Source organism: Phalacrocorax carbo, chromosome Z (genome assembly GCF_963921805.1).
Source record: "Phalacrocorax carbo chromosome Z, bPhaCar2.1, whole genome shotgun sequence".
Classification (NCBI taxonomy): Eukaryota; Metazoa; Chordata; class Aves; order Suliformes; family Phalacrocoracidae; genus Phalacrocorax; species Phalacrocorax carbo.
In genome coordinates this window covers 3,891,108-3,918,438 of record NC_087548.1, presented here as the reverse complement: position 1 = coordinate 3,918,438, position 27,331 = coordinate 3,891,108, and the positions used below count along the sequence as shown (strand labels likewise).

Below are 27,331 nucleotides of genomic sequence, written 5' to 3'. Positions count from 1 at the left end.
GCCATGTGCTTACAATGGTAGAAACAACGACTGGCTGGCTGGAAACATATTCTGTCCCCCACGCCACTGCCCGGAACACTATCCTGGGTCTGGAAAAGCAATCCCTGTGGCGACATGGCACCCCAGAGAGAATTGAGTCAGACAACGGGACTCATTTCCGAAATAACCTCATAGATACCTGGGCCAAGGAGCATGGCATTGAGTGGGTGTATCACATCCGCTACCACGCACCAGCCTCTGGGAAAATCGAAAGCTATAATGGACTGTTAAAGACTACACTAAGAGCAATGGGGGGTGGGACATTCAAGCACTGGGATACACATTTAGCAAAAGCCACGTGGTTAGTCAACACGAGGGGATCTGCCAACCGAGCTGGCCCTGCCCAGTCAGAAATCCTACATACTGTGGAAGGGGATAGAGTCCCTGTAGTGCACACAAAAAGTATGCTGGGCAAAACAGTCTGGGTTCTTCCTGCCTCCGGCAAAGGCAAACCCATTCGTGGGATTGCTTTTGCTCGAGGACCTGGGTGCACTTGGTGGGTGATGCGGGAGGATGGAGAAATCCAATGTGTGCCTCAGGGGGATTTGATTTTGGGCGAAAACAGTCCATGAACTGAATGGCACAATGCGAACTGCTATATAATATTGTGTGTCACCTCTGTGTTGTATCAATGATATCAGAGTACGAGCCTCCCAACCCATGGAAGATCAACTATGAAACAAGCCGTGCAGCAGTGATGGAACGATGACTGACTCGGTATGCAGCAACCCAATGCCACACACCATCTCTCCCACCCTGAAAGACTGATACAACAGATGGAGCCCAGAGTCATGGACTGGGTGAACTCAATGGACATTTTAATGGACATTTTACAGGGAAGGTCCATGAACTAAGGGAATGATGTCTGTGTATTATGTTAAAGGATGGGAAGGGGAGGGGTGGTGGTTGGTACGGTTGTACTGTATCATACGGGACCTGGGCATGGTGTAAATGGTATGGAATAAGGGGTGGAGAATGTGCTGGTTTTGGCTGAGAAGGGGTTAATTCTCCTCACTGTGGGGGTCGGCTGCCTTTCCAGCTTCCCCGGCTCTGCTGCGTGGCGGGGGGGCTGGGAGGGGCAGGGCCATGGTGGGGGCAGCTGACCCCAACCGGCCAATGGCATGTTCATTCCATACCATGTGTCACCATGACCAGTATATTGAGGGGGGGCAGGTGGCAGCTCGGGAGCGGCGCGGCGTCGGGTCGGCGGGCGGCTGCGGCGCGTGTGGTTTGTTCCAGCCCTTCGTTCCCCCTCTCCCCTCCCTTCCCCCCTCCCCCGGGGCTTTGCGCCTCTCGTTGTTCTCCTTTACATTGCATTTCTGCTGTTGTTTCTTTTAATTTTAATTATTAAACTGTTCTTATCCCAACCCACGAGCGTTACCCTTCTGATTCTCTCTCCCATCTACCGGTGGGGGAGTGAGCGAGCGACTGTGTGGGGCTGAGCTGCCGGCTAAAGCACGACAGGTGTCCATGAAGCAACCAAGACCACAAGGTCAATCAAAAGTCCCAAATGCTCCCCAAAAGTATGGTTTTTGTGGGCATTTTAATATGTCTAATAATCTGTTTGCTTGCTTCATGGTTGTTACGTCAGAGAAGGAAATTGCTGTATTTCAGGGGATGGAGATACCCAGCAAACAGAGGGATGGTTTTGGTGTTGTCATCAGGAATGACATGGTCCTAGTTAGATTTGTTCCTAAAATGAACATTTCAGGTCCAACACCAGAGATCCATCATCCAGAAATCTGCCCCAAGGGTCGATAGTTATGAGTGGCAGGGCATGTGGGATAGCATGAGCAAATACCTAGGGCAGTGGGCACCCCCAGTGTTTTGGAGTTTCACCCCTGAACAAGTGCAGAATCATGAAAAACTCGTAGAATCTTTGGAGAAAGTATGTTGTTACGCTGGGTATTCCAGAGAGACACAGATAACTGCAACATGCTGGGGCCTGGCCCATGCGTACCGAGTGCTGTTCAACAGTATTCAGTACCTGCAAGGGGAAGAGAAAGCCTCCGGATCTGAAGACAAAGCAACAGGCACTGCAGCCACTCAAACTCCCAGGACAGGCACTTGCAGCTCAACCAGAGAATCAACCTGTGTCGGTATCAGTCACCTCTATACACAATAACAAATATTGTAAGCGGACGTCAACTCGTTTAGAATGGGATGATCAAAAAGCAGGGCCAGCACGAGAAGAGGAGGAAGAAGTCATAAACAAAATGGAGACCACCTGATCCCTGTCCTTGAGTGAGCTGTGGGATATGCGAAATGATTTCGACTGTCATCTAGGTGAGCACATTGCCACCTGGCTGCACCGATGCTGGGATAATGGGGCCAGTAGCCTGGAATTAGAGTGGAAGGAAGCCAAACAACTGGGATCCCTTTCTGGGGAAGGGGGCATTGACAAAGCAATTGGAAAAGGGACCCAAGCCCTCAGCCTCTGGAGGCGACTCCTGTCTGAAGTGAAGGAAAGTTTTCCCTTCAAAGATGATGTTACATATCGCCTAGGAAAATGGACAATCATGGAGAAAGGTATCCAATATCTAAGGGCATTAGCTGTGCTTGAGGTGATTTATAGTGACCTGGACGATCAATGGTCATCCAAAGATCCAGATGAAGCCGAGTGCACACGACCCATGTGGCAGAAGTTTGTACGGAGTGCACCGTCCTCCTATGCAAGCTCATTGGCAGCAATGTCCTGGAGAGAGGATGAGGCACCAACAGTGGGGGACGTGATGGATAGACTCTGGGATTACAAAGCACATGTCTCTTCCTCCCTTGTCTCTGCTGTGGAGAAACTATCCCAAGAGGTCCAGCAACTCAAAGAAGATCTGTCCTACTCCCCACCTCGACAGAGCAGTGTCTCAGCTGTTAGGAATAAGCGTCCTTTGGCTCAAAGAAGGGGATACACACCACGGGCCACCCTATGGTTCTACCTGCGTGACCACGGAGAGGACATGATGAGGTGGGATGGCAAGCCTACCTCGACCCTAGAGGCACGGGTACATGAACTGCAAGGAAGAACAGTCACTCAGGGAGGCTCTTCCAGGAAAGCTGCTGCTCCAGTTTCCAGTGAGCAAGTCCCCAGACAGGAGTAGAAGCGCAGATTTTATTTCTAAGTGTAATAGAGAGACTCTTGATTCACATTTACAGGAAGGGGAGGGGCCACAGCCAAGGCAGCTGATCCAAACTGGCCAATGGAATATTCCACATCATATGACATCATGACCAGTATATTAACTGGGGGAGTTGGCATGGGGTGGAGTGTTTGCAGCTCAGGGACTGATGGTGTCGGGTTGGCGGGTGGTGAGCAGCTGCATCATATGTTGTTGGTTTTGCTTGTTTATTCCCCCTTCCCCGCCCCCCGGTTTAGCCTCTCTCTTGTTATTCTCCTTTTAATTATTTTATTATTGTTGTTGTTTATTATTATTTTTTTCATTTTAATTATTAAACTGTTCTTATCTCAACCCACAAGCTTTCTCACTTTTACCCTTCCAATTCTTCCCCATCCTGCCAGTGGGGGAATAAGCGAGCAGCTGTGTGGGGTTGAGTTGCCGGCTGGGGCTAAACCACAATACCCATGTACAATTTTTGCATTAGGATCCTTGATTACCACAACCAAATCCATCTTCCAGTTGTGGAAATTGAATTTTAACCTCCCTCTGTCACCTACCCTGATAAATAGGAGATGCTTGGGGTTTTTATTACAATGCTAGGGATGATGCCTTTAAAGATGGTCAGGTTTATTTTAAAAGAAAAACAAGTTAATAATGAAAGATCTGAACATTGAAACTTTTAATTAGACCCCTTTTAGTGGCATCCCAAATTAAGTAGCTAAATGTGTTTGTGCCCCCGACCATTGGTGTCTATGTGGAATGAGGATTTCTATGTGAAACTCCAGCAAAAAGCAGTATTTCATATTTATGGCTGTATATGGGACAAGAAGTGAGGATGGGCTTTTACATATGTCACCTGCTTTTATTGAGCCATATCTTATGGGATGTGTTAGGAAGGAATTATCTGTTGTCTCCCAAAAATATTAATTTTCCCACCTCCTCCCAAATTTGTATAAGAAATATCCACGAATTTTTATTTCTGGTTTTCTCTTCCTGATAATTTCTTATAAAAGCAAGCATTCATGTATCCTGCAGCTTGCTGTAGTAACCCTGGAGGAAGCCAGCCTGATTGAAGGTGATATGTTCCCTCCTAATGAGAGATGGAAGAAAAAGGATGGGTTTATGGTGGAGGCACTGGACTGAGACCAAGAAAATTGTTTTTAACTGCAAAGTTCTGCCAGCAACTTAATCTTTAACTTTGGGCAAGTTACTTAATATCTGTGCAGTTTGTTTCCTTGTGGCTGTAATAATGTTTTCCCTGCCTGAGCGAGGATAAATCCACTCACCTATGTGTGTGAAGTGCTTGGATGGTATCATATCTCCAGATAAGTGTTCTCCATGCTTGGGGAAGGAAGGAAAGGCACACTGTACACTTCTCCATCGTCCACGCTGCTCGCGGGGGAGCTGAATCCATCTCCAGTCCAGAGAATCCCAGAGTGTGGAGATTTCCATAACGGGGGTGTCTCCAGCCTTGTTCCCACCAGAAAAAAAGAAGAAAGAGGGAAAATGCAATTTTCTTTCAGCTGTGGACATAATAATGGGTGGCCTGTACCTTGTGAGAACTTTCCAGGCATGTGGTTACACTCGAAATGGTTAAAGGAGATATCTATAGGTCTAGCAGAAGGCTCTCACTTCTAGTATCGTGAGCTTCTCCAGGTAGGTCAGCAGAGGTGGCAGGAGAGCAATGGGCAGCTCGTTAAAGAGCTCATTAAAGGTGAGGCTGATGTTTCCTATCTGGTTGAGCTAGCATGGGCTCTGCAATGAGGGCAGAGCTGTGCAGGGATGGTGAGCAGTTCTAGTGGTGGCTTTTCCTCTTATGTGTGGGCTCAAGAAGCTCTCAGGTAGTTGCTGTTTGTACAGAATTGAATTTTCATTTTTCTTGGTACATCAGCCTTGGTGATGGCATCCAAGCAATGAGTGTCTCTGGAACAGCCAAGTGCTTCCAGGATGAAAGACCTCAGAAATTGAACTGGTCACCAAGGTTCAGCCTCAACTTTGGGGGGGGGGGGGGGGGGCAAAAAAAGACTTTAGGATTAAGCAGCATCTTTTATGTTTATTTGCTTGATTATTTTATTAATTTTTGTTTTATTGTTTTCCCCAGTATGATGCAACCCTTCATTTCTTTGTCAGGGAAAAATCCCTGAGCGACCCCATATTGAATTATTTTGGTGGAGGCACCTTGCTGTCAAACCTTGGGGGAATCAGCAGGTCATATTCCAGAGCTGCTCGCCTCTGCCATGGGCTGTGCTGTCCTGCTGACCTCCCACTATGGCTGGGAAGTCCCCCAGTGTCCATGTCCTTCACCACAGGGCGAAGCTGGTGTGACAGCAGGGCTGCCATCCAGGCTGCACATGACAACCACAGCATACAGCAATGGCCAAACTTGCAGCTTTGAGCTCTGTTTTTTGTTTTGTTTAAAATAAAACCATAGGTTTTTGGCAGCTCAGGACTCTTACCTGTCCCTGAAACAGACAGAGTTGGGAAAAGCAGAAAATTCCCAACTTTCCATGGAAAAGAGTAATCAAGTGAAACTGTCCTGGTGTGTACCACATGCCTGAGATACCAAAAACCGTGAGAATCTGCAAGGAAATACTGGGGGTGGTTTTTATTGCAAAGCATCATTTCAGGTGCCTTCCTGCAATTGTTCCTGTCTCTTCCCTCTGCTCACCGTTGGTGGGTGGAGCATTTCCGAGGCAAAGCCTTTGGGATCATCCTCAAAAAACAGGGGGGGGGCGCATGCGAACAGTGATGCCCAAGGCCAGACAGTGTTTGCTGTGTGCTGTGGACTGACACAGCAGTTTTTCCCAGCCTGGCTGGGAATTTACACAATCTCTTTTTTTAATCCTTTTTACAGTGGACTGCGGATTGTAGCGAGCAGCTTGATGGCAGCTGTTCCCCATCCCGAGGGAAGGGCTCATTGTCTCATGAACACAATCAGGTAGGGGTTGTGTTTAGCTCTTCCTCACCAAACCTTTGCTTTTGTTCTTGTACTGCCTCATCTGGCAGCACAGAGCCTGCCCATGCTGCCAGCTTTCCCTCTCCCATGGAAGGGGAGACGTGTCCCTCTGCTCAGCATTCAAAAGCTCACTCCCACTGAAACCATGGGAGATGGGCAACATCCTGATGTGCAGTTGGATGCTTTGACCAGGAGCTTATTGCTCTTCAATAAAGGAGAAAAAAAATATGGAGTGTTCCATTTATTCCTGAAAAGCTTCATATTGCCACCTGTGCAAGGGACCTATTTGGAGCACTGAAGCTGACTTGGAAGTATGAGGTGTAGCTGGGATGAGGGATCTTTGTGTAGCTGTGCTTGGTTATGTGCTGCAGCACAAGGATGGTGTTGCAGGGAAGATTAAATAGCTGAGAGGGTAAACTGGGAGAAGAAGCGAAGTTGCACGTGCTGAGAGCCTGTGTTGGGTTTGCAATGACAGAATCCATATGTGAGTCAGTTTTGGTGGTTGTACATGGTGTAAACATCAGTGAAGAGTATTTACCAAGCACTGCTGGCATTGCTGGAGGTGGCTTTTGTGTGAGGTCCTCCGTGTGAGCACCGGCGTGGAAGAGGGTTGGGTAGGAATGAGGCATGGTTTTGACCATTGTCATGTGGTTGAGGAGCTGATGTGCCTCCATGAGACCATCAACCCTCTAAGAGCAGTGTTCATCTGAGGAGATATGAGACCAAACCGGCTGCAGGAAAGGGTGAAGTGGCATTTGCAGTTGCTGTGGCTGATGGGTGTCCCACCTGGAGAAGGGGCTTCAGGCTGGTGGTTTTGGTGCTCTTGCCCTGCTTGATGTCCTCTAGACTTCAGTCCCACGTGTGGGATCCATGAGAAGAAGCCTAGGAGCCCCTTGCAGAGTGGTACAAGAGGACATGCTGGTCTAAATAGTGCATATTGCAGTTCCCACATCCTGTTTTGGGCACAACTTCTTCCCTCTCAGAGCCATACTGGAAGCTGCTTGGCTGCGGGACAGGGGCTCACGTGTCCCCTTCCAGCCATGTACCTGGATACAAGGATGCTGGGAGCATCTATACAAACACCTGCATACAACAAAGACAAGATCTTGTTGTGTAGGAAGGTGCATATTGTACGGAGACACTGCTTCAAATGAGCCTCTGAAGGTACCAGATGGAATTGTGGATTTGATTTATTAGAGCTTTGATCTGCTCTGAAATATTCAGCAGTAAAACCTCATCCGGGCTCCCTCCCAGCATCACAGCCAGCTGCTTGAAATTCAGCTGGGAGGCTGGCTGTTTCCATTGAGCCTCCTTGGGCTGCTAGGGGTATTAGCAGGACCAGGTGTTTTCCCTGGAAAAGAAGGTCCCTGGCTCTCCACCCAAGGGCCCAGCTGATGTGCCAGTCCCTGGTGGATACCACGGGAGGACGCAGGAGTCACGCACGAGTGATGCTTTCCTGACTCCAATCAACAAAGCCCTGACATCTTCCATCTGCCTTGTGCCGTGCTCTCTTTTGTTTTAACTTGTGCGTTTTTGTTATTGTTTTGTTTTGTTGTGTTTTTTTTTTTTTCCTGGGCATTAAATCTATTTGATCTCCTCCAGCACAGAGCTTGTTTTCTATATACAAATAACATTCACTGATGTCCAAGCTGTTTTCCTTGCATTTGGGTTATCTCCCAGCCTGAAGCGGAGCTAATAATTATCTCTCTCCATGTTGAGCTTCCTTTAACAGCAAATAACAAATTTTCCTTGGCACTGAAGAGGAACTGCAAGCTATTGTTCTTCTGTCCAGGCAAGTGTTTCTCTTTCTGTTACTGATACACAAGTGAAACACTGCTGGTGAGGACTAAGTTCAGTTTATTACCATTTCTGGCTGTTGATTTTTCACTTACCCAGCAGGGTAAGGTGATAAGCAGTACAGCAAGCAGTGAAAGCAAAAAGTGCCACTAATGAGCACTAGATTTTAAGGCATACAGTAAGTCAGGCAAGCCCCATAGCAAGCACAGAAGCCTGCCAATTAATAGCTAAACAGCAATAACCGCTATAAAGTCCATCTAGCACATTCCAGTCAAATCTGTCGTTATCTCAAACCTTTTGTGCCCCACGTTGGGCGCCAAAATGGACTGTCGTGGTTTAGCCCCAGTCAGCAACCAAGCACCACACAGCTGCTTGCTCACTCCCCCCTGGTGGGATGGGGGAATCAGAAGAGTAAAAGTGAGGCAACTCGTGGTTTGAGATAAAGACAGTTTAATAGGGTAAGCAAAAGATGCACACACAAGCAAAGCAGAACAAGGAATTAATTCACTACTTCCCATGGGCAGGCAGGTGTTCAGCCATCTCCAGGAAAGCAGGGCTCCATCACACGTAACAGTTACTTGGGAAGACAAACACCATCACTCCGAACATCCCCCCCTTCCTTCTTCCCCCAGCTTTATATACTGAGCATGACGTCATATGGTATGGAATAGCCCTTTGGTCAGTTGGGGTCAGCTGTCCTGGCTGTGTCCTCTCCCAGCTTCTTGTGCACCCAGCAGAGCATGGGGAGCTGAAAAAGTCCTTGGCCAGTGTAAGTGCTACTTAGCAACAACCAAAACATCTCCGCATTTTCACCACTGTTTCCAGCACAAATCCAAAACATAGCCCCATACTAGCTACTACGAAGAAAATTAACTCTATCCCAGCTGAAACCAGGACGGTATTTAAAAAACCCCAAATATTAATAAGGTGTTTGTCTTGAATGTAAATTACCAATCACTCTTCAAACCTGCTAAGGAGAAAGCTGGCTAATTATTTCCCAAGGGATGTCAAGGAGGGTTTTTTTTGCATTTTTTAATAGATTTTGAGGGGTTTGGTTGGAAAATAAAATTCCTGGATTTTTTCCTATTTTATTTTCAGTTGAGATTTCTGCATTGCTGGTTGTGCAATACTGTTGCATTAATGGTAGGAGTCTGAGGAGTGGCCTAGGAGAGACCCTATCGTTGAGTCATGAGATTCAGACAGGACCCCCTTGCTTTCTAAACTCCTTCTCCGAGAGGAGTCTAGGTGCAGCTAAGTCCAGTCTTAGTCTCAGACTTGGTCAGAGGTTTATTTTCTAAGGGTTGTAGAAGTAACCACCCATCAGAGTATTTGTTGTTAGTAACTAATTTGGCAGCTTCCCAGGCTGGTCACGTTCAATGAGAACGATCATGGCTAGATTAATGAATAGTGCAATTTATTAAAGCAACAGATGCACAGGTTCTTTGGATTACCGGTGATAGACTTGCTGGTTACAAGACACACATAAATGCCAAAGATATGAGTACACTGCTAGGCTACAAGTATGCTAAATGAATATGAGGCGACTCTAATATGAAGCAAAGCAACTCTAATACATTAGGGATTTAAAGTGACTCTATAGAGGGTTCCAATCTTACCCAAAGGCATCCCAGTGTGGGGGAAGAGAGGCTCAGCCCGTCGACTGGTCCCAGAAGTCAGAGTGGTACACGATGGTATCTTCCCTAACACCCTCTTTCTCTTCACACATTTTATACTATTTTTTATCTTTCAGGTGGAGCTTGAGTGACACTAGTCATACATACCTTTATTATGATTGGGGTAGAATTTCCTCACTTTGCTTTTAAAGGTGTAGACTAGAAGAAATTCAAAGAGCATGCCCAGTGAGGGGTGGTCCCACCTTAGAGGTAGGTAACTTTTGGGATGGAGATGTGTTTTGGTATTATAATGATATTATAATGAGCAAAGTTCACCGAAAGGACAGGATTTTGTCAGAAGTATGAGAGACTGTTGGCCTAGGTAGCAAATATGCAGCGTACCAGCTCCATGGTACCTCGAGCTCCCATTTATCACAGAGCCTAGCCGCAATGCCTCCACACCATTCCACCCTCCGGACAACTCCTCTTAGAGTCAGTACAAGTTTTCCTGGCATTGCCAACATCTATGGTTACTAGGGAACTTCCGTGGAATGGATTCCTCACATGTCAGCTGCACTCCACCCTAACAGCTTCTTCAATGCTGTACCTTTTCTAAAAACATAAATTTAATTTCTAAGTCACCTCCAGCAATTATTCCACAAATACACACCAGTCTTAGCTGAAAAATACTTTGATGTGAGATTTCTGCTTGCTTCAGCTACTGTGAAAATGTGGGTTATGTATTGGTGACCATGATATGCCTCACACAGCTATAACCTGATGATCAGAAAGGGCATTTATATGGAAATCCAGGTTAGTCCTGGAAATATATTTAGCATCTGGTTCCTTTTCTGTGTCCAGGGTCACATTTTTAAATTAATTGGCTTCCTAAAGCTTGTAGGGGAGCTAGAGTAAAGCTGACTTTCCCATGCATGAAAATCCTCCTCTGCATCCCTAAGTACCTGATGTCTTTTAAATTCTTGTCTCTAGGATCCAGCAAGGTTAAGGCAAATAATACACCTATACACACAAATTTTTTTTTTATGTATTTATATAGACATTTTTATACATTATGTGTGTGTATAAGCATCCACAGGATGTTGTGTAAGTGTGGGGCTGAGAGCAATTCCTGGATAATGTGCAATTTAAGGGTAATAATAAGGTGTCTTGATACAACCTGCAGTCCAGGATATTCCTAAACTGCTGTTTTTCTGACATTGTTGAGTATATCTAGGAAAGACCACCCCATACTTGCCCTGCTCTTGCACTGCTTGGTGAGACATCTGCTGTTAGCAGCTGTGGGAGACTATATGGGGGTCAGTGCCTGTAGGCTGGCACTTGTGCATCCCATACAAAGCAGTAGCTTAAAAATGGAGAAAATTCCCCCTGGAAACTGTTGGGGTTTAGCCAGCAACTCAGCCCCACACAACCGCTCGCTCACTCCCCCACCAACGGGATGGGGGAGAGAATCAGGAGGGTAAAGCTCATGGGTTGAGATAAGAACAGTTTAATAATTAAAACAATAATGCAATGAAAATGAAAACAATGAGAGAGGCGCAAAACCCAGGCCAGGGGGAAGAGGCAATGAACAACCAAAACAAACAACACATGACACAGCCACTCACCAACCCAACACCACCAGCCCCCAAACCACAACCACCCCCCTGCATGCCAACGGCCCCGGTTAATGTACTGGTCATGGTGTCACATGGTATGGAATGAACATCCCATTGGCCAGTCGGGGTCAGCTGTCTTGGCTGTGGCCCTGCCCCTCCCAGCCTCTTGCCTACCTGGCAGAGCATGGGAAGCTGGAAAGGTCCCCAACTACTACAGGTGCTACAGTGAAGAAAATGAACTCTTTCTCAGCCAAAACCAGCACTGGTCTTTCCAGTTCTCTGGGCAGGTGGCTGCGAGAAGATGGCCTGCTCATGGAGGATCTCATGAGATACGTTTTGTGAACTCCTGGTGCTCAGAGAAAATCCTGGCCTCACAATTGCATTCAGCTTATCTATAATTCTCCTTGTTTCCTACTGTGAACCCTTTTGTTTGCCACATGGAACTGCCATGCTCTGCTAAGCCCCACTGCATTTGAGCGATACCCCCGAGAAGGTCTGCTAGCACCATGTGAGCCTCTGGGGTGAAGACCACTCTATCGAGGTATGCAAAATACTATCTGAGCACCTTATTGCCTCTATAAATGAGGAAAGTTTAGATAATGGAATAATTTAAAATAATTTTATGTTTGAAGGGGTTTTTTTTCTAAAAAGACCCAGGGGGAAGATTTTTATATAATACTTTATTTGCATTCCCCTTGTGAGGCTGTTGCAAGTAGGAAGCTCTTTGATGTATTTCTGAGAGTAATTCATTAAGTAAAAGACTATTAGTATGGTATGTATTTGGAGAGCCAGCGGAGATCTTGGTACATGAAAGCCCTGGCAGCAGCTCCATCCCAGGCTCCCCTTATGTAAAGGGCCAGAGCAACTCTGTGGAATTGCCCCATTTCTCCAGGTGGTGGGAGAAGGAGAGCTGAAAATCATCCTTCCTGCCTTCCTGGCCAAGTCTATCCTTTCCCCCATGGTGACTGGCTGTCACCCATTGTCACCAAGCAAAAGCCTGTGTTGTTGGCAGTAAATGAGCCTGCAATTTATTTTACTGCTTATTTGCATGTGTGTCCATGTCCCACCAGATGCAGTAGGGACTTGTTGCATGATTGGGGACCTCAGAGGCTTTTCCAGTTGATTGTCATGTTGCCTATCTACTGAGCCGTGCAGGAGCAGGCAGAGTGTGTAGACCACATCTGGATTATCCTACACCCTGCTGGTAGCACCCTTCTGCTGTCCTCCCCAAGGAACTGGTGGTAGTGGAGCTGACTTGGTTTGCCTCCCCATTAAGCAAGTAGAAACAGCAGCACACAGCATGCCTGTGGCAGCCAAAGGTGGTGGGTTTTCACTCTTAGGTGTTGATTGGAGATGATTGTGCTGTTTAACATTTTCATCAATGCTTCACCAGTGCTGTTTAACATCAGTGACTTAGCGGGATTGTGTCTACCCTCAGCAAGTTTGCAGATGACACCAAGCTGAGCGGTGCAGTTGACATGCCAGAAGGATGGGATGTCATCCAGAGAGACCTGGACAAGCTGGAGAGGTGGGCCTGTGAGAACCTCATGAGGTTCAACAAGGCCAAATGCAAGGCCCTGCACCTGGGTCGGGGCAGCCCCCTGATATCAGTACAGGCTGGGGGACGAAGGGATTGAGAGCAGCCCTGCAGAGAAGGACTTGGGGGTACTGGTGGATGAAAAGCTGGACATGAGCCAGCAACATGCACTTGCAGCCCAGAAAGCCAACTGTATCCTGGGCTGCATCCCCAGCAGTGTGGGCAACAGGGTGAGGGAGGGAATTCTGCCCCTCTGCTCCGCTCTGGTGAGACCCCACCTGCAGCGCTGCATCCAGCTCTGGGGTCCTCAGCATGGGACAGACACGGACCTGTTGGAGCAGGGCCAGAGGAGGCCACAAAAATGATCCGAGGGCTGGAGCACATCTACAAAGAAAGGCTGAGAGAGTTGGGGTTGTTCAGCCTGGGGAAGAGAAGGCTGCAGGGAGACCTTATTGCAGCCTTTCAGTACTTAAAGGGGGACTATAGGAAAGATGGGGACAGTCTCTTTAGCAAGGGCTGTTGTGACAAGACAAGGGGTGATGGTTTTAAACTAAAGGAGGGTAGATTTAGACTGGATATAAGGAAAAAAGTTTTACAATGAGGGTGGTGAAACACTAGAACAGGTTGCCCAGAGAGGCGATAGATGCCCCATCCCTGGAAACATTCAAGGTCAGGCTGGACGGGGCTCTGAGCAACCTGATCTAGTTGCAGATGTCCCTGCTCATGGCAGGGGCGTTGGACTAGATGACCTCTAAATGTCCCTTCCAACCCAAACCATTCTATGATTAATTCTATGGTAGCTGACTGTTCTTTGCAGATGATTAGCTAGCTGGGGTCAAGAACGTCCCAAGGGCTGCGCTATCAAGTTAACAGCATAAGATGTTGAGTGTCCTGCGCTGGTCAGTAGCATAGAGATGTAGAGGGCTTTGCAGGGATCGCATGCCATTGTCACCAAGCCTGGCACATCCTGCCAAAGCATATCTGAACCCAAGCCCAAGCCTTGCTGATAAGGAAAGCATGAGAAATTCCCACAAAATCAAATGTAATATCACATGAAACTTTTTCTCTGTCTCCGTAGCTCAAAGAAGTACAGTGCTGTGCTAGTGCATTTCCAGGCAGGAGATGCTTTGTGTTATGTGAGCGCAGACTGCAGGCAGAGGACATCTGTCCTGCCTGCATCTGGGGATGTGCCTTTGCCTGCTGTGTGTGGGGTGGGAGCAGAGCAGATCCACTTAAACCTTTCGGGTCCCTATTTCATGTGTCTCACCTGAACTGCCAAACCCCCTCCAATGATGAGCACTTGGCTTCCAACCATATGAAGTCACGTCTGGAAAAGCTGCTATGTTGCCAAAGCAAAGGCAGTAGTAGGGATGGGGTGATGTGTGAAGGCTGTCTCTTGGGAAACAGCAGATTTTAATGCACAGTGGAACTTAATTTTATAGAAAGTGGAAAAGCCAAAGTATCAGTGCAGATTTCTCTTGCAATTCCAGAGATTTTTTTTGCAGCCATCAGTGCTGCTTGACCATCTGGGGTCAAACACCAGGAAATCCTCCCCGACAGATGCTGCAGTCAGGTGACAAGGGATCACTGTCTCAGGCAGTAGCCACGTCACTAGGTCCAGAATTGGACTGAGGCTTCTGCAACCAGCACCGCCATAATGTAAACTTCTCAAGTCAGCAGTGAAGTTGTCTGCCTCCTTGCTTAAATCTGCTGACATCAGCAGGCAGCATGTAATGCCCCAAATCCTTGGCTAACCAGATCAGTGCTGGAGAGTGGGTGGGCGCTGCTTGTTAAGAAGCTGGCAGGATCTGACCAAAGATGTAATTCATTTTCCTGTGCAGGTAGACAGCCTGTGACTGGCTTTAGTTGCCCATCCGGATCTGAAGCACAGTGATTTTCTTGATCAGCAAAATGTGAGGGATGATCCTGGGGGCAGTTTGGGGTTCTTCATTTCACCGACCCCTTGTATCGTAGCCCAGGGCCAGTTTGTACGCTGAATTTGTTTGAGGTTGGCCACCACGCTGAAGACCTGTTGGGACAAGTGGGTGCTGGCAGATGCTGCAGTTGCCATTGTGTTGTTTCCAAAAGAAAAAAGAGAAAGCAAAAGACGGGGAGTTACTTTGAGGCTTTGCCAGTGAATACAGGTTGGTGTATCCCTGCCTGACAGAGGGGAAAATTAAATCTTTTAGTGGGGTGACCTGCCCATGATCAAAGAGCAACTCTGAGAAACACAGTCACTTAATGGTTTTCTGCCTGTAATTGCTGGGTGACACTCCCTCCGTGTAGTGAACACAGCCCTGTTCAATTACCGTTGGAGAGGACTGCTGAGAAAGAATTCAAGTCCTTTAGCTAATATATAGGTTTAACTTTCTCTGGGACTTCTGTTCGGGATATGCCTCATGAAGTAGCACTACCCCTTGTGAAGCAGGCACCTGCTTGAGTGTCTGAATATCTGGGAGTGAAATGCTTCACTGCTTTTCTGCCTGATTTAGGAGAACTGTTGCTGCTTACAGAAGATGGAGGAAGGTGTCTTCTAGGCCTGGTGTCATTAGTGACTCACATGGGAGGACGTCTCATCACCCTCAGTTTCCATTTGTGTAGAGCGGACAGGGTGATGCCTGTCTGCCCATTGAAAGGAGAGCTTCCCACACTCTAGTTCCATGAAACTTGCAGTAGCTCAGTTACCTTTGAGATCTCCATTCTTCTTTCAGATTTGGTTGGATAGGTCAACAAGTGCCAAAGCTCTTCGCAGGGAAGGGATGATGTGAGCCATTTCCTCCAAAGCTCAGGCAGGGGCTTGCTGCTGGGTTTCCATGGCACGTCTGAAGTTCTCGATGCCATTCTGGGTGCTTTCAGTGCCCCTTCTCATCCTCATCCATGCACATAAATGAGCTAATTAACACATCCTTGTCTAACACATCTCTTCTGATTTTGTCCGGAGGGAGCACAACCACACAGGTTGGACCCTTTTCATAGGGAATCCAGAAAGATCTTGTAGGCTTAACCTCCTACTTCCAAGCCCATCAGGTCCTTTGGTCCTGTATTGTAGCACAGTTCCAAGCGATGAATGGTGTCCCTTCTTCTATGCCTTTACCAAAGCAGTGAGCAGGTACCCTACCAGATTGGAGAGGGTTGGGGAAGGTGGACATGGACCTGGGGAGGGAGGGAGCAGAACCAAAGTGGTTGTTTTTTCTGCATGATATTTTTATAAGGGTAAGTTTTCTGTTTTTCTTATAGCTTTATGCAATACATTGAGAAGAAAGAAACTGGAAATTTGTCCCTACTAAAATCTTTAGAGTAATCTTTTTTCATAAAAGGTGCTTTTAAAATTATGAAAATAATTGTTTTCATATAAATAATTAATTTTCCATAGAAAAATTGGTTGTTCTAGAATAGGTCTAGAAGAGAAGGGAGATTTTGCATTAAATACTTGGAGTCTGGTATCAAAATTCTGCGTAACTGCAAGGTTTTGCTGCAGCACATGAAAACCTCTGCTGTGGAAAAATCTCAAAAAGGACCATTTACATGATAGCTGTCTCTTCTTCTGACCAGGATTAAGCCTCAAAGTTTGGGAGTCATTTGAAGGACACCCCACAGCTTGGTCTAGGGAGCTCCTTGTAGGTGCTGTGGTGGATCAGCTGTTAATGCTGGGGGATATCTCAGAGATTCCTGTGTCCTGAGAAGTCCTCTAGCTTTCCATTGTCTTTCCTTTTCCTCTGGCCCACCTTAGGCTGTGAATGCTGTGCACTGAATATTGAGATTTTTACATACAATTGAACGTGAATCCCATCAATAATCCGGTGATATCTTCAGGCCACTTAAAGCTAGTGGCATTGCCATGCTTGGCCTACACCTCTACCAACACAGCCAACTTCACCCATACTTACCATCACTGAGAGCAACTACATAGGTGGTCATCACATTTCTGTTTATTGCCTGAGCATTGGGGAAAGTAATCTCCTTTTTTTCTGCAAATGGGATTTTCAAACTTGTACTGAAGCAGTAGAAAGTATCAACTCTTGAGCTGGCAAAGGAAGTGGGATTAATTAGTTCATGCCTCAAAGAGCTAGCTGCAAAGGTAAAAATTGCAGTGTAAGTGAAACATATGATTATGGCTAATTAAAATGCAAATGTTAGATTTGACAGCTAGTTTCCGAAGGAGGGTGGCTGGCTGTGTTAATGTGCACAAGCCTCACTGTTCCCAAGAGGGTGCAGAGCTTGGCCGGAAGGATTGGCATGGATGAGAGCAGCTACTAGGAATCAGTCTCTGGAGGGGGTGATGTTTCCCCCCAAGCCCCAAAGTGAGGCTCAGAGGTCTCATCTCCTGCTGGTGAGTGTAGACCATGAATGGTAGGTGGAGGAGCTGAAATAAGAGCTGGGAACAAGAGTTCAAGGGTTGTTTGGCATGTTGGGAGAGCCTTGGTGTTCTGAGGGCACACCAGAGAGTAACGGGGTGAGATGATTGGGTTGGCAGGAGGCAAGGGCATGGGATGGAGAACTTTATGCCATTACAACTGTTTCTTCAACTTTTGTTGGAGCTGTGGACAAATCTGTTCCTGCAACATGCTGAATTAATTTAGCAAGAGCACTGTGTGGGAAACGTGGAGGTGGCCACGCTGCAGGATGGAGGGTGAGCAGTGCCGCGCCTCACTGCCGTGGAGCCTTCGCTTTCTGCTGAAGTCCAGCTGCCTGCATGGGTTTGGGATGGGGTTTTTATGGTTTTTGGGATGAGGCTGATGGAGGATTTTTGTTGCTTGGTTATTGTTTTTTAAGGAATGATCGTTACCTGCATACTCTTGCCCACTCCTCTAGCATCACCCATGAGGCTGGTTTGAGCTTCCCTGCTCCTGCAGAAAGGAAGTCTGCAGAGAGGGTTCATTTTAGCATGAAAGGGTTTTATTAGAGGACACAAAGCCACCAGAAATGTCTGGTGGACATATTTCTGTTCTGGAGATTTGAACACCCGATAGTAAGGTAGCAGTAAAAAGTTGTTCATCTTTGACAATTAGTCAGAAATTTAGGTAAAATATTGAGCTTGGCTGTGCTGGTGAGTTTGAACATGAGTGTATTTAGGCCATACTCAGTTGGACTGTTTCAGCTTCAACAGAAGTTTCAACAATTTTTAGTTCAACAATTTTTATTTTTAAAATAATTTTGTTTAAAATATAAATATTAATAGGGTGACAAATAGGTGATAGGTGATAAAGATAAGGAATGTGAGCAGGGAAAAGACCCCAGGCCATGAGCTAGAGCCAGGAGACAAGCTGTTTTAGTGAAAGGGTACCTGTGATTTTTGTTTGTGCTGTATCCACTGGCTTGTCTTGGTGAGTTTGGATGTTGATGCATGGTGTTACCAATCTCCCTGTTTCTCACAAGGGTTTTATTGTGGCCAGCTGTGTTTCTGGAATTTGCATAACCTCAGGTTGTCTGCAGGTAACCACGACCAAAAGTTGGGTCAACTGAATATAACCGAATGATGATGTTTATTTTCAGTGTGTCTTTTAAAGCGAAGGATGCATATGCTGACTTGGTCCCATTGTAGCAGTTGGCACAGATATTTTTCATACATGGATGAACAAGATGTTCAGTGTGTAGGATACAGTAAATTGGTAATTAATCCTTTGAATATCTAGGTGGTGTGAAGCTTCATTTCTCCCAACCATCTTTTCAGTTGGTGAGCACTTTTCCCACATCAAAGAAGGTTATTTGCACTTCTCAGGATGCCTGCAAGAGTCACTCTTCCCCAAGGCTTCCTGAAGCAACCATCTCTCCGTGTCTCACAAGTGACATTGATTAAGTTTTCTTTCCCTCCATGCCAATTTAACAACTCCTTTAACTTTGTGCCACTCTGTATTTCTTGGCTGTTGCGAGATTCAGGTCGCAGTGTGGCAAGGAGGGAAGAAGGTTCTTTCTGCTGTTGGCGGAACATCTCATGGGAATAACCACAACCTCTCAAATTTCATCTATATACAACTTGAAAACCAATTTACCTCCTCTTTTGAAGTCAGTACTGATTTTAGGCTATAGCAACCACAATATGTTTGAGGTTGCTTGAGACTTGCTAGGTTTGAGGATGGAGGACGTTCAGCTGGAGCAGCACAGAAATCTGCTGATAAATTTTGCTTCCAGTCCCTTGTGTTGGGTAAATACATGTTTCACGTGCACTAAGGTCCATGCTGGACCACTGGGTAGCATCACCTTAGGTAGCTTAGGCTCTGCTGTGCCCAGGTGGCAGTGGTGGATCTGGGACCTGTCTGTGTCCCCAAATTAGTGACCTGGACTTGGCTGTTGTGTGCAAAGAGGAGTTCATGCCTTGCTCTACTGGTGAGTCCTTTTGGATCTTGAAGGCCAAGGTGGCTCTGCCCTCATCTTAGCCCATGGCAGTGTCCACAGGGACTTGTGTAGCCCCACAAGGATGTCTGAGACATGAGATGCTCTCTTTAAGTGTCAGCTCTCACACTAGTCCTGAAACACATGCTCCCCTTTATATTTCCCAAATTTTCAGAGTACTTGAAAGAGTTGAATATTCTGCGCTCTGTGATTTCATGTTTTTTTAATCATCTTAGGTTACTTCAAAGGTCTTCTGCAAGCCTCTGAGCAAAGCTTTTGGAGCAATTACCCTGAAAATATCCACCTTTCTCCCCGAACACCTTGTGGGATGTTTGGGTAGATAGGGCTGGTCGGATGGGTTATTCTGGTTTTCGGATGACTCATCTTGCCCTGAGGGCTGCCGGCTGAACTAGAAACCTGCAGGTTGCTTGACAGCAGAATGAGTGTTAGGAGAATAAAGGAGAACATTGGAGACAGCTCCTTAATAGGCAAAAATAGTTATTTGTGTAATGTGTCCTCTGGTGAGCTCCAAGTGTTTTCAGGTATGTGAGTAGCTGGACTCCAACAGTAGACTGAGCAGATGGAAAAACTGAGAAATTGATTTGGGCTTGGGAGGGGAATTAAGGATATATAAGCAGTTTTAGAGGATGCAGGGTTGATGAATATGCATAACTAATCCTCATGAAGATAGAGGATGGAAGTATTATTTTACTCCATGCATAGACTAGAGCACTAGAGCCAAATTGTATCTTCATTGAAGCCTCCTGCAATATCATCCCTTTGCAATGTGTAAATAGAACATGTTAAAGGACTCCAGGAAGGCCCCATGCATGGGTGTGGTTTTGTAGGTGTTTGCACATGTGGGCTGGGAGCTGGCACTCTCCTGGCTCATCAGGTCAGTGTTTTTTGTGGGTGCGGGTAGGCGTTGCTCTTGACTAAAGTGAGCTGTTCGTTGTTTCCAGGAAGAGTGGGATCACAACAGCAGTGGGAGTACAAGATCCCGGCTGGGGTCAGGCTCCAGGCATGGGTCTGGATCCAGGTCTGGCAGCCACGGGAGAAGCAGCCAGTTCAGTCAACCAAGGTGTCGTGGTTCAGCCTCAGCTGGCAACTGAACACCACGCAACCGCTCGCTCACCCCCCTCGTGTTGACTAACCAGGTGGCTTTTGCTAAATGTGTTTAAATGTTCCACCCCCCCCATTGCTCTCAGTGTCATCTTTAATAGTCCATTGTATCTTTCGATTTTCCCAGAGGCTGGTGCGTGATAGGGGATGTGATACACCCACTCAATGCCGTGCTCTTTGGCCCAGGTGTCTATGAGGTTATTTCGGAAATGAGTCCCATTGTCTGACTCAATCCTCTCTGGGGTGCCATGTCGCCACAGGACTTGTTTTTCCAGACCCTGGATAGTGTTCCGGGCAGTGGCGTGGGGGACGGGATATGTTTCCAGCCAGCCGGTGGTTGCTTCTACCATGGTGAGCACATGGCACTTGCCTTGGCAGGTCTGTGGGAGTGTGATATAGTCAATTTGCCAGGCCTCCCCATATTTATATTTCAGCCATCGTCCCCCACACCACAGAGGCTTTACCCGCTTCGCTTGCTTGATTGCAGCACATGTGTCACATTCGTGGATAACCTGCGCAATAACGTCCATGGTCAAGTCCACCCCTCGATCATGAGCCCACCTGTATGTTGCATCTCTCCCTTGATGGCCTGAGGTGTCATGGGCCCACCGAGCTAGAAATAGTTCACCCTTATGCTGCCAGTCCAGATCCACCTCAGCCACTTCAATCTTGGCAGCCTGATCCACCTGCTGGTTGTTTCGATGTTCTTCAGTGGCCCGACTCTTGGGGACGTGAGCATCCACATGACATACCTTTACAACCAGGTTCTCTACCCGGGCAGCAATATCTTGCCACAATGTGACAGCCCAGATGGGTTTACCTCTGCGCTGCCAGTTGCTCTGCTTCCACTGCTGTAGCCAGCCCCACAGGGCATTTGCCACCATCCAGGAATCAGTATAGAGATAGAGCACTGGCCACTTTTCCTGTTCAGCGATGTCTAAGGCCAGCTGGATGGCCTTTACCTCTGCAAACTGGCTCGATTCACCTTCTCCTTCAGCAGGTTCTGCTACTTGTCGTGTAGGACTCCATACAGCAGCCTTCCATCTCCGGTGCTTTCCCACAAGGCGACAGGACCCATCAGTAAACAGGGCATATTGCTTCTCTTTTTCTGACAGTTTCTTATACAGTGGGGCTTCTTCAGCACGTGTCACCTCCTCCTCTGGTGATATTCCAAAGTCTTTGCCTTCTGGCCAGTCCATAATCACTTCCAAGATTCCTGGGCGACTGGGGTTTCCTACTCGAGCCCGCTGGGTGCAACCCATTTACTCCACGTAGCATCAGTTGCATGGTGTGTGGAGGGGACGTTCCCTCTGAACATCCAGCCCAGCACTGGCAGTCGGGGTGCCAGGAGCAACTGTGCCTCAGTACCAACCACTTCTGAAGCAGCTCGGACCCCTTCATATGCTGTCAATATCTCTTTTTCAGTTGGAGTATAGCGGGCTTCGGACCCTCTGTATCCCCGACTCCAAAACCCTAGGGGTCGACCCCGGGTCTCCCCTGGCGCTTTCTGCCAGAGGCTCCAGGTAGGGCCATTCTCCCCGGCTGCAGTGTAGAGCACATTTTTTATATCTTGTCCTGCCCGGACTGGCCCAAGAGCTACTGCATGGACTATTTCTCGTTTAATCTGTTCAAAGGCTTGTTGTTGTTCAGGGCCCCATTTGAAATCATTCTTTTTCCGGGTCACTTGATAGAGAGGGCTTACGATCAGACTGTAGTGTGGAATATGCATTCTCCAAAAACCTACAACACCCAAGAAAGCTTGTGTTTCCTTTTTGCTGGTTGGTGGAGACATGGCTGTTATTTTGTTGATCACATCCATGGGGATCTGACGACGACCATCTTGCCATTTTATTCCCAAGAACTGGATTTCTCGTGCAGGTCCCTTAACTTTACTTTGTTTTATGGTGAAACCAGCTTTCAGGAGGATTTGAACTGTTTCCTTTCCTTTCTCAAAAACTTCTTCTGCTGTATTGCCCCACACAATGATGTCATCAATGTATTGAAGGTGTTCGGGAGCTCCACCTTGTTCCAAAGCATTATGGATCAGTCCATGGCAAATGGTAGGGCTGTGTTTCCACCCCTGGGGCAGTCGATTCCAGGTGTACTGGACACCCCTCCAAGTAAAAGCAAACTGTGGCCTGCATTCTGCTGCCAGAGGGATTGAGAAGAATGCATTATCCATATCAGTTGTGGCATACCACTTGGCTGCCTTGGACTCCAGTTCATATTGAAGTTCTAGCATGTCTGGCACAGCAGCACTCAACGGTGGAGTGACTTCGTTCAGGCCACGGTAGTCTACTGTTAGTCTCCGCTCTCCATTGGACTTCCGGACTGGCCATATGGGACTGTTAAAGGGTGAGTGGGTCTTACTGATGACTCCTTGGCTCTCCAGTCGACGAATGAGCCCGTGGATGGGGATCAGAGAGTCTCTGTTGGTGCGATATTGCCGCCGGTGCACTGTTGTGGTGGCGATCAGCACCTGTTGTTCTTTGACCTTCAGCAACCCCACCACAGAAGGGTCCTTCGAGAGACCGGGCAAGGCAGACAGCTGTTTAATTTCCGCCGTCTCCAAGGCAGCTACACCAAAAGCCCACTTGTAACCTTTTGGGTCCTTGAAATACCCTCTCCTGAGGTAGTCTATGCCAAGGATGCACGGAGCCTCTGGGCCAGTCACAATGGGGTGCTTTTGCCACTCATTGCCAGTTAGGCTCACTTCGGCCTCCAATACAGTTAGCTCTTGCGATCCCCCTGTCACTCCAGCAATGCTGATGGGTTCTGCCCCTATATAGTTTGATGGCATTAAGGTACACTGTGCGCCGGTGTCCACTAAAGCTCTATATTCCTGTGGGTCAGATGTGCCAGGCCATCGGATCCACACAGTCCAGTAAACCCGGTTATCCCTTTCCTCCACCTGGCTGGAGGCAGGGCCCCTCTAGTCCTGATCATAGTATTCATCACTCACTTCCGGTAGATATGAATCACGGGTGTCTCTGTTAAGATCAGTCAGGCCATCAGCACTTCTGCTCCTCTGTCTGGAGAATTGCTTACGGGAAACTGGGGCAGCAGCTCTCCTGGAGAAACTCCCCTGAGTAATTGTTCTCCCTTGCAGCTCACGTACCCGTGCCTCTAAGGCTGAGGTAGGTTTTCCATCCCACTTCTTCATGTCCTCTCCGTGATCACGCAGGTAAAACCATAGGGTGCCCCGTCGTGTGTATCCCTTCTCTTGAGCCAAGGGTCGATTACTCCTAATGGCTGAGATACTGGTCCGTACTGGTGGGGAGTAGGACATATCTTCTTTGAGTTGCTGGAACTCTCGGGACAGTTTCTCAACAGCAGAGACGAGCGAGGAAGAGAGATTTGCTTCATATTCCCGGAGTCTATCAATCAACTCAGCCACCGTTGGTGTCTCGTCATCTTTCCAGGACATCACTGCCAATGAGTTTGTATACGAGGATGGTGCGCTCCGTACAAACTTCCACCACATGGGTCGTGTACACTCAGCTTCATCTGGATCTTTGGAGGACCGTTGATCGTCCAGGTCACCATAAACCACCTCAAGCACGGCTAATTCCCTTAGATGCTGAATGCCTTTCTTCATGGTCGTCCATTTTCCTAGGCGAAATACAATATCTTCTTTGAAGGGATACCTCTCTCTCACTGCGGACAGGAGCCGCCTCCAGAGGCTGAGGGCTTGTGTTCCTTTTCCAATTGCTTTATCAATGCCCCCTTCCCTAGAGAGGGATCCCAGTTGTTTGGCTTCCTTCCCCTCTAATTCCAAACTACTGGCCCCATTATCCCAGCATCGGAGCAGCCAGGTGATAACGTGCTCACCTGAATGACGCCCAAAATCTTTCCATATATCCCGCAACTCACTCAAGGATAGAGATCGGGTAGTTTCTGTTTCTTGTACACATGGTTCCTCCTCCTCCTCCTCTTCTCATGATGGCCCTGGTTCCTCGTAATCTCTTTCTAAACGAGTTGACCTTCTCTTCCATGATTTCTTCTTGTGTATAGGGGCGACTGATACTGGCACAGGTTGGTCCTCTGGTTCAGCTGCAACGCTTGGCACTGGGTTTGAGTAGCTGCAGTGTCTGTCGCGGCGGGTTGGGTGGCCGCCGTGCTCATCACCGGGGTTGGAGTAGCTGCAGTATCTGTCGTAGGGGGTTGGGTGGCCACAGTGCTTGTCGCTGGGGTTGGAGTAGCTGCAGTGTCTGTCGTGGGGGTTTGGGTGGCCGCAGTGCTTGTCACGGGGGTTGGAGTAGCTCCCTTCTCTTTCCCTTGGGGGTACTGAATAGTGTTAAATAGGGCTCGATAGGCATAAGCCAGACCCCAGCACATGGCAGTGATCTGTATCTCTCTGGAATTGCCAGGGTGGCAACATACTTCCTCCAAATGTTCTACTAATTTTTCAGGATTCTGCACTTGTTCAGGGGTGAAGTCCCACAACACTGGGGGTGCCCACCGTCTTAGGCATTTGCCCATACTATCCCACATACCCTGCCACGCATAGCTGCTATCGAGCCTTGGGACAGATCTCTGGATTATATTCTTAACTTGCTTACTAACCTTAGACAGAACTGACACCGTCTGCCAAAGCAATATCAACAGATGTATCTTAACTACACAAGGGTGTTCAAGATACTGAAAAGTTGTTGTAATGAGGGAGGAGACATTACATAAGATAGTAGCTACGGTGCCATTCTGTATTTCCTCCATAAAAAACTCCTCAGAGGAGGAGGTATAATTGCTAATTGCCTCCATGAGGTGGTAGCTGTAGTACAGTAACGGCTTCCATGCAAAACCTAAATAACTGATAACAGTCAAGGCCAGTGTTTTAATAACAAGTCTCCTAGGCAAGATATCTCTAATCACTGCAGAGCACAGCCAACTGACAAAACCAACAGCAAGTTTTAACATGTACTTTACAATCAGCATGGTAAAGACTGGACAAACTAATACTGCGAGCAGATTAATCAATGCTGTGACCAGCAACTGTTATTATCTCAAACCCTTCGTGCCCCATATTGGGTGCCAAAAATAGACTGTTGTGGTTCAGCCTCAGCTGGCAACTGAACACCATGCAGCCGCTCGCTCACCCCCCCCGCCACCCCTGTGGGATGGGGAAGAGAATCGGACGAGCAAAAGAACTTGTGGGTTGAGATAAGCACAGTTTAATAACTACAATAGAATGATGATGATAAGTGATTATGATAATAATGACAGTAATGTTAATATAATAAAAGGGAAAAGGAAGGAAAGGGAAAACAGGGAAAAAAATGCAGAAACACGAACGATAAAACCGCTCACCACCCGCCGACCAACACTGCCCGTCCCCGAGGTGCGATTCCTCCCTCCCTCCCCCGGCCAGCCCCTCCCAGGTAGCATACTGGGCATGACGTTACATGATATGGAATATCCCTTTGGTCAGTTTGAATCCGCTCTCTTGGCTGTGCCCCCTCCCCTCCCAGCTTCTTGTGCACCCAGCAGAGCCTGGGAGGCTAGACATGTCCTTGACTAGTATAAGCGCTGCCCAGCAACAGCCTAAACATCTGTGTGTTATCTCAACAGGTTTTTTTTTCCATGCTAATTTCAAAGCACAGCACTATACCAGCTAGAGTGAAGAAAATTAACTCTATCCCAGCTGAAACCATGACACAAGGTATACCTGGTAGCAACGTGCTGAAGTCATGTCCTTTGCTTGCTGTTTATTAGAGGCATCCTCCCAATGATGTGTTTTGTGTGTGTGTCTACACGTAGGGTGTGAGCGCATGTCAATTATGAAGGACACCTTAGAGACCTACTTAATTCAGGCGTAATGTGTGACCTGGCTGCTGAAGGCTGTAGCTGTTCTTCAGCCTCAAGAAGTCTGTTGAGGTATGCTAAGTGCCTTAATATTGGGAAAGAAGTCCCTCGTCAGCTGGTTTAGTGCAAAGGAAATTAGTTTTTTTCTCTTTGTTTAAAGCCTTGGAGTATTTTAATTTTGGGAAATTAAGAGATGCCTGTAATTATTTTTTTGGCAAGTCTTCATTAGAAGTTGATATATGAGTGGACACCACATAGATGGTATTAAATGGTGACCTTGAGTCCAGCTGCTTTCCGTGGGAGCAGTCAGCAGATCTAGTGGAGAGGTACCTTCCTACCCTGCAAAAGACTTTAAGAATTTGCTTTCAATTTGGTTTTAGGTCCATTCCTTGAACTCAGGCCAGGGACCTCTTCTGCATGTTTTGGTCAGCCTCTGTCCTTCTCTCTCCTCTTGGAATTGTTCTATTTCTGCACACGTGAGCATTGGTTGTGCCAGAAGTGGAGGATGGACTCTGGGAGATTTGGGGCCAGTGGTCAAAGTCCTGGTCCATTCATCCATCCTGGAGAACTTGAGGAAATAATCTATCCTCCTGAGCCATGCTTTGATGGGAAAGGACCTGAAGAACCATGTCGTTGCTGAAAAGTGATGGTCCTTTCTGGGAGGAGTGAGACTCAACATATCCCTTTTTCTTTGAGCAGGGATAAAAATGTCTTCCTCAAAATGTCTGTATTTTTATTATGAAAACTTGCAGTTGTCAACAAGAAAACCTTTAATCAGAGCCTTTTCAGACAATTTGGTATCTATCTATTTTGTTTTATACCAAAGTGCAGCCAGGGGTTGGAGACAGCTAAGAAGGAGGAAAGTTTGGGGAATCTTCTCAAAGGTAGAACTGAAAAATGCTTAAGTAGTAACACATGACACAGGATAATCCCTGAATTTATACCACAGACTCAGTTGGCCACTTGGCATTGTTCTACATTAATGCTAAGCACAGCAGTGAGCTAATGCTATTGCAATCATGTGATGAAGAGCACGATTTTGTATTTGTAGTGGTTTGCTGGAGGATGGTAATGAGGAGCAGTGAGAGGAACCGGTGGGATGCTGAGCTGGGCTTTGAAAAGCTGCTGCGTGCATGCAAATGCCGACTTTGTGGGGAATTTGCTGAAGCTGCATGCATGGGTAAATAGCGGCTGGTGGCGTGGTCCATCCCTCTGTTTGTATGGGCAGCCACAGGGGTTGGATGGCGCTGGATGGAGATGACGTGTGCTCACAGGGGCCAGAGGGCAGAGGTTATGAATGTGCATTTTAAACCATACTGGGTGTAGGATTGGCTTTACCAGATCTCTGATCATTCTGGGTATTTATGTCATTCTCGTCAGTGTGTCTCTCAATCATCATTCCTGGT

The 27,331-nt window shown here is 47.3% G+C and overlaps 1 protein-coding gene across 5 annotated transcripts in view; it reads left to right on the top strand.

Annotated features, from left to right (window-relative positions):
• The window catches only part of CTIF (cap binding complex dependent translation initiation factor), a 150,374-nt gene that overhangs the window by 6,386 nt on the left and 116,657 nt on the right, over positions 1-27,331 (top strand). For all 5 annotated transcript variants that reach the window (XM_064438140.1, XM_064438142.1, XM_064438138.1 and 2 more), the window contains exon 3: positions 6,007-6,090. In XM_064438140.1, coding sequence (XP_064294210.1) covers positions 6,007-6,090 — 84 coding nt within the window. The remainder of the gene's footprint in view (positions 1-6,006; positions 6,091-27,331) is intronic.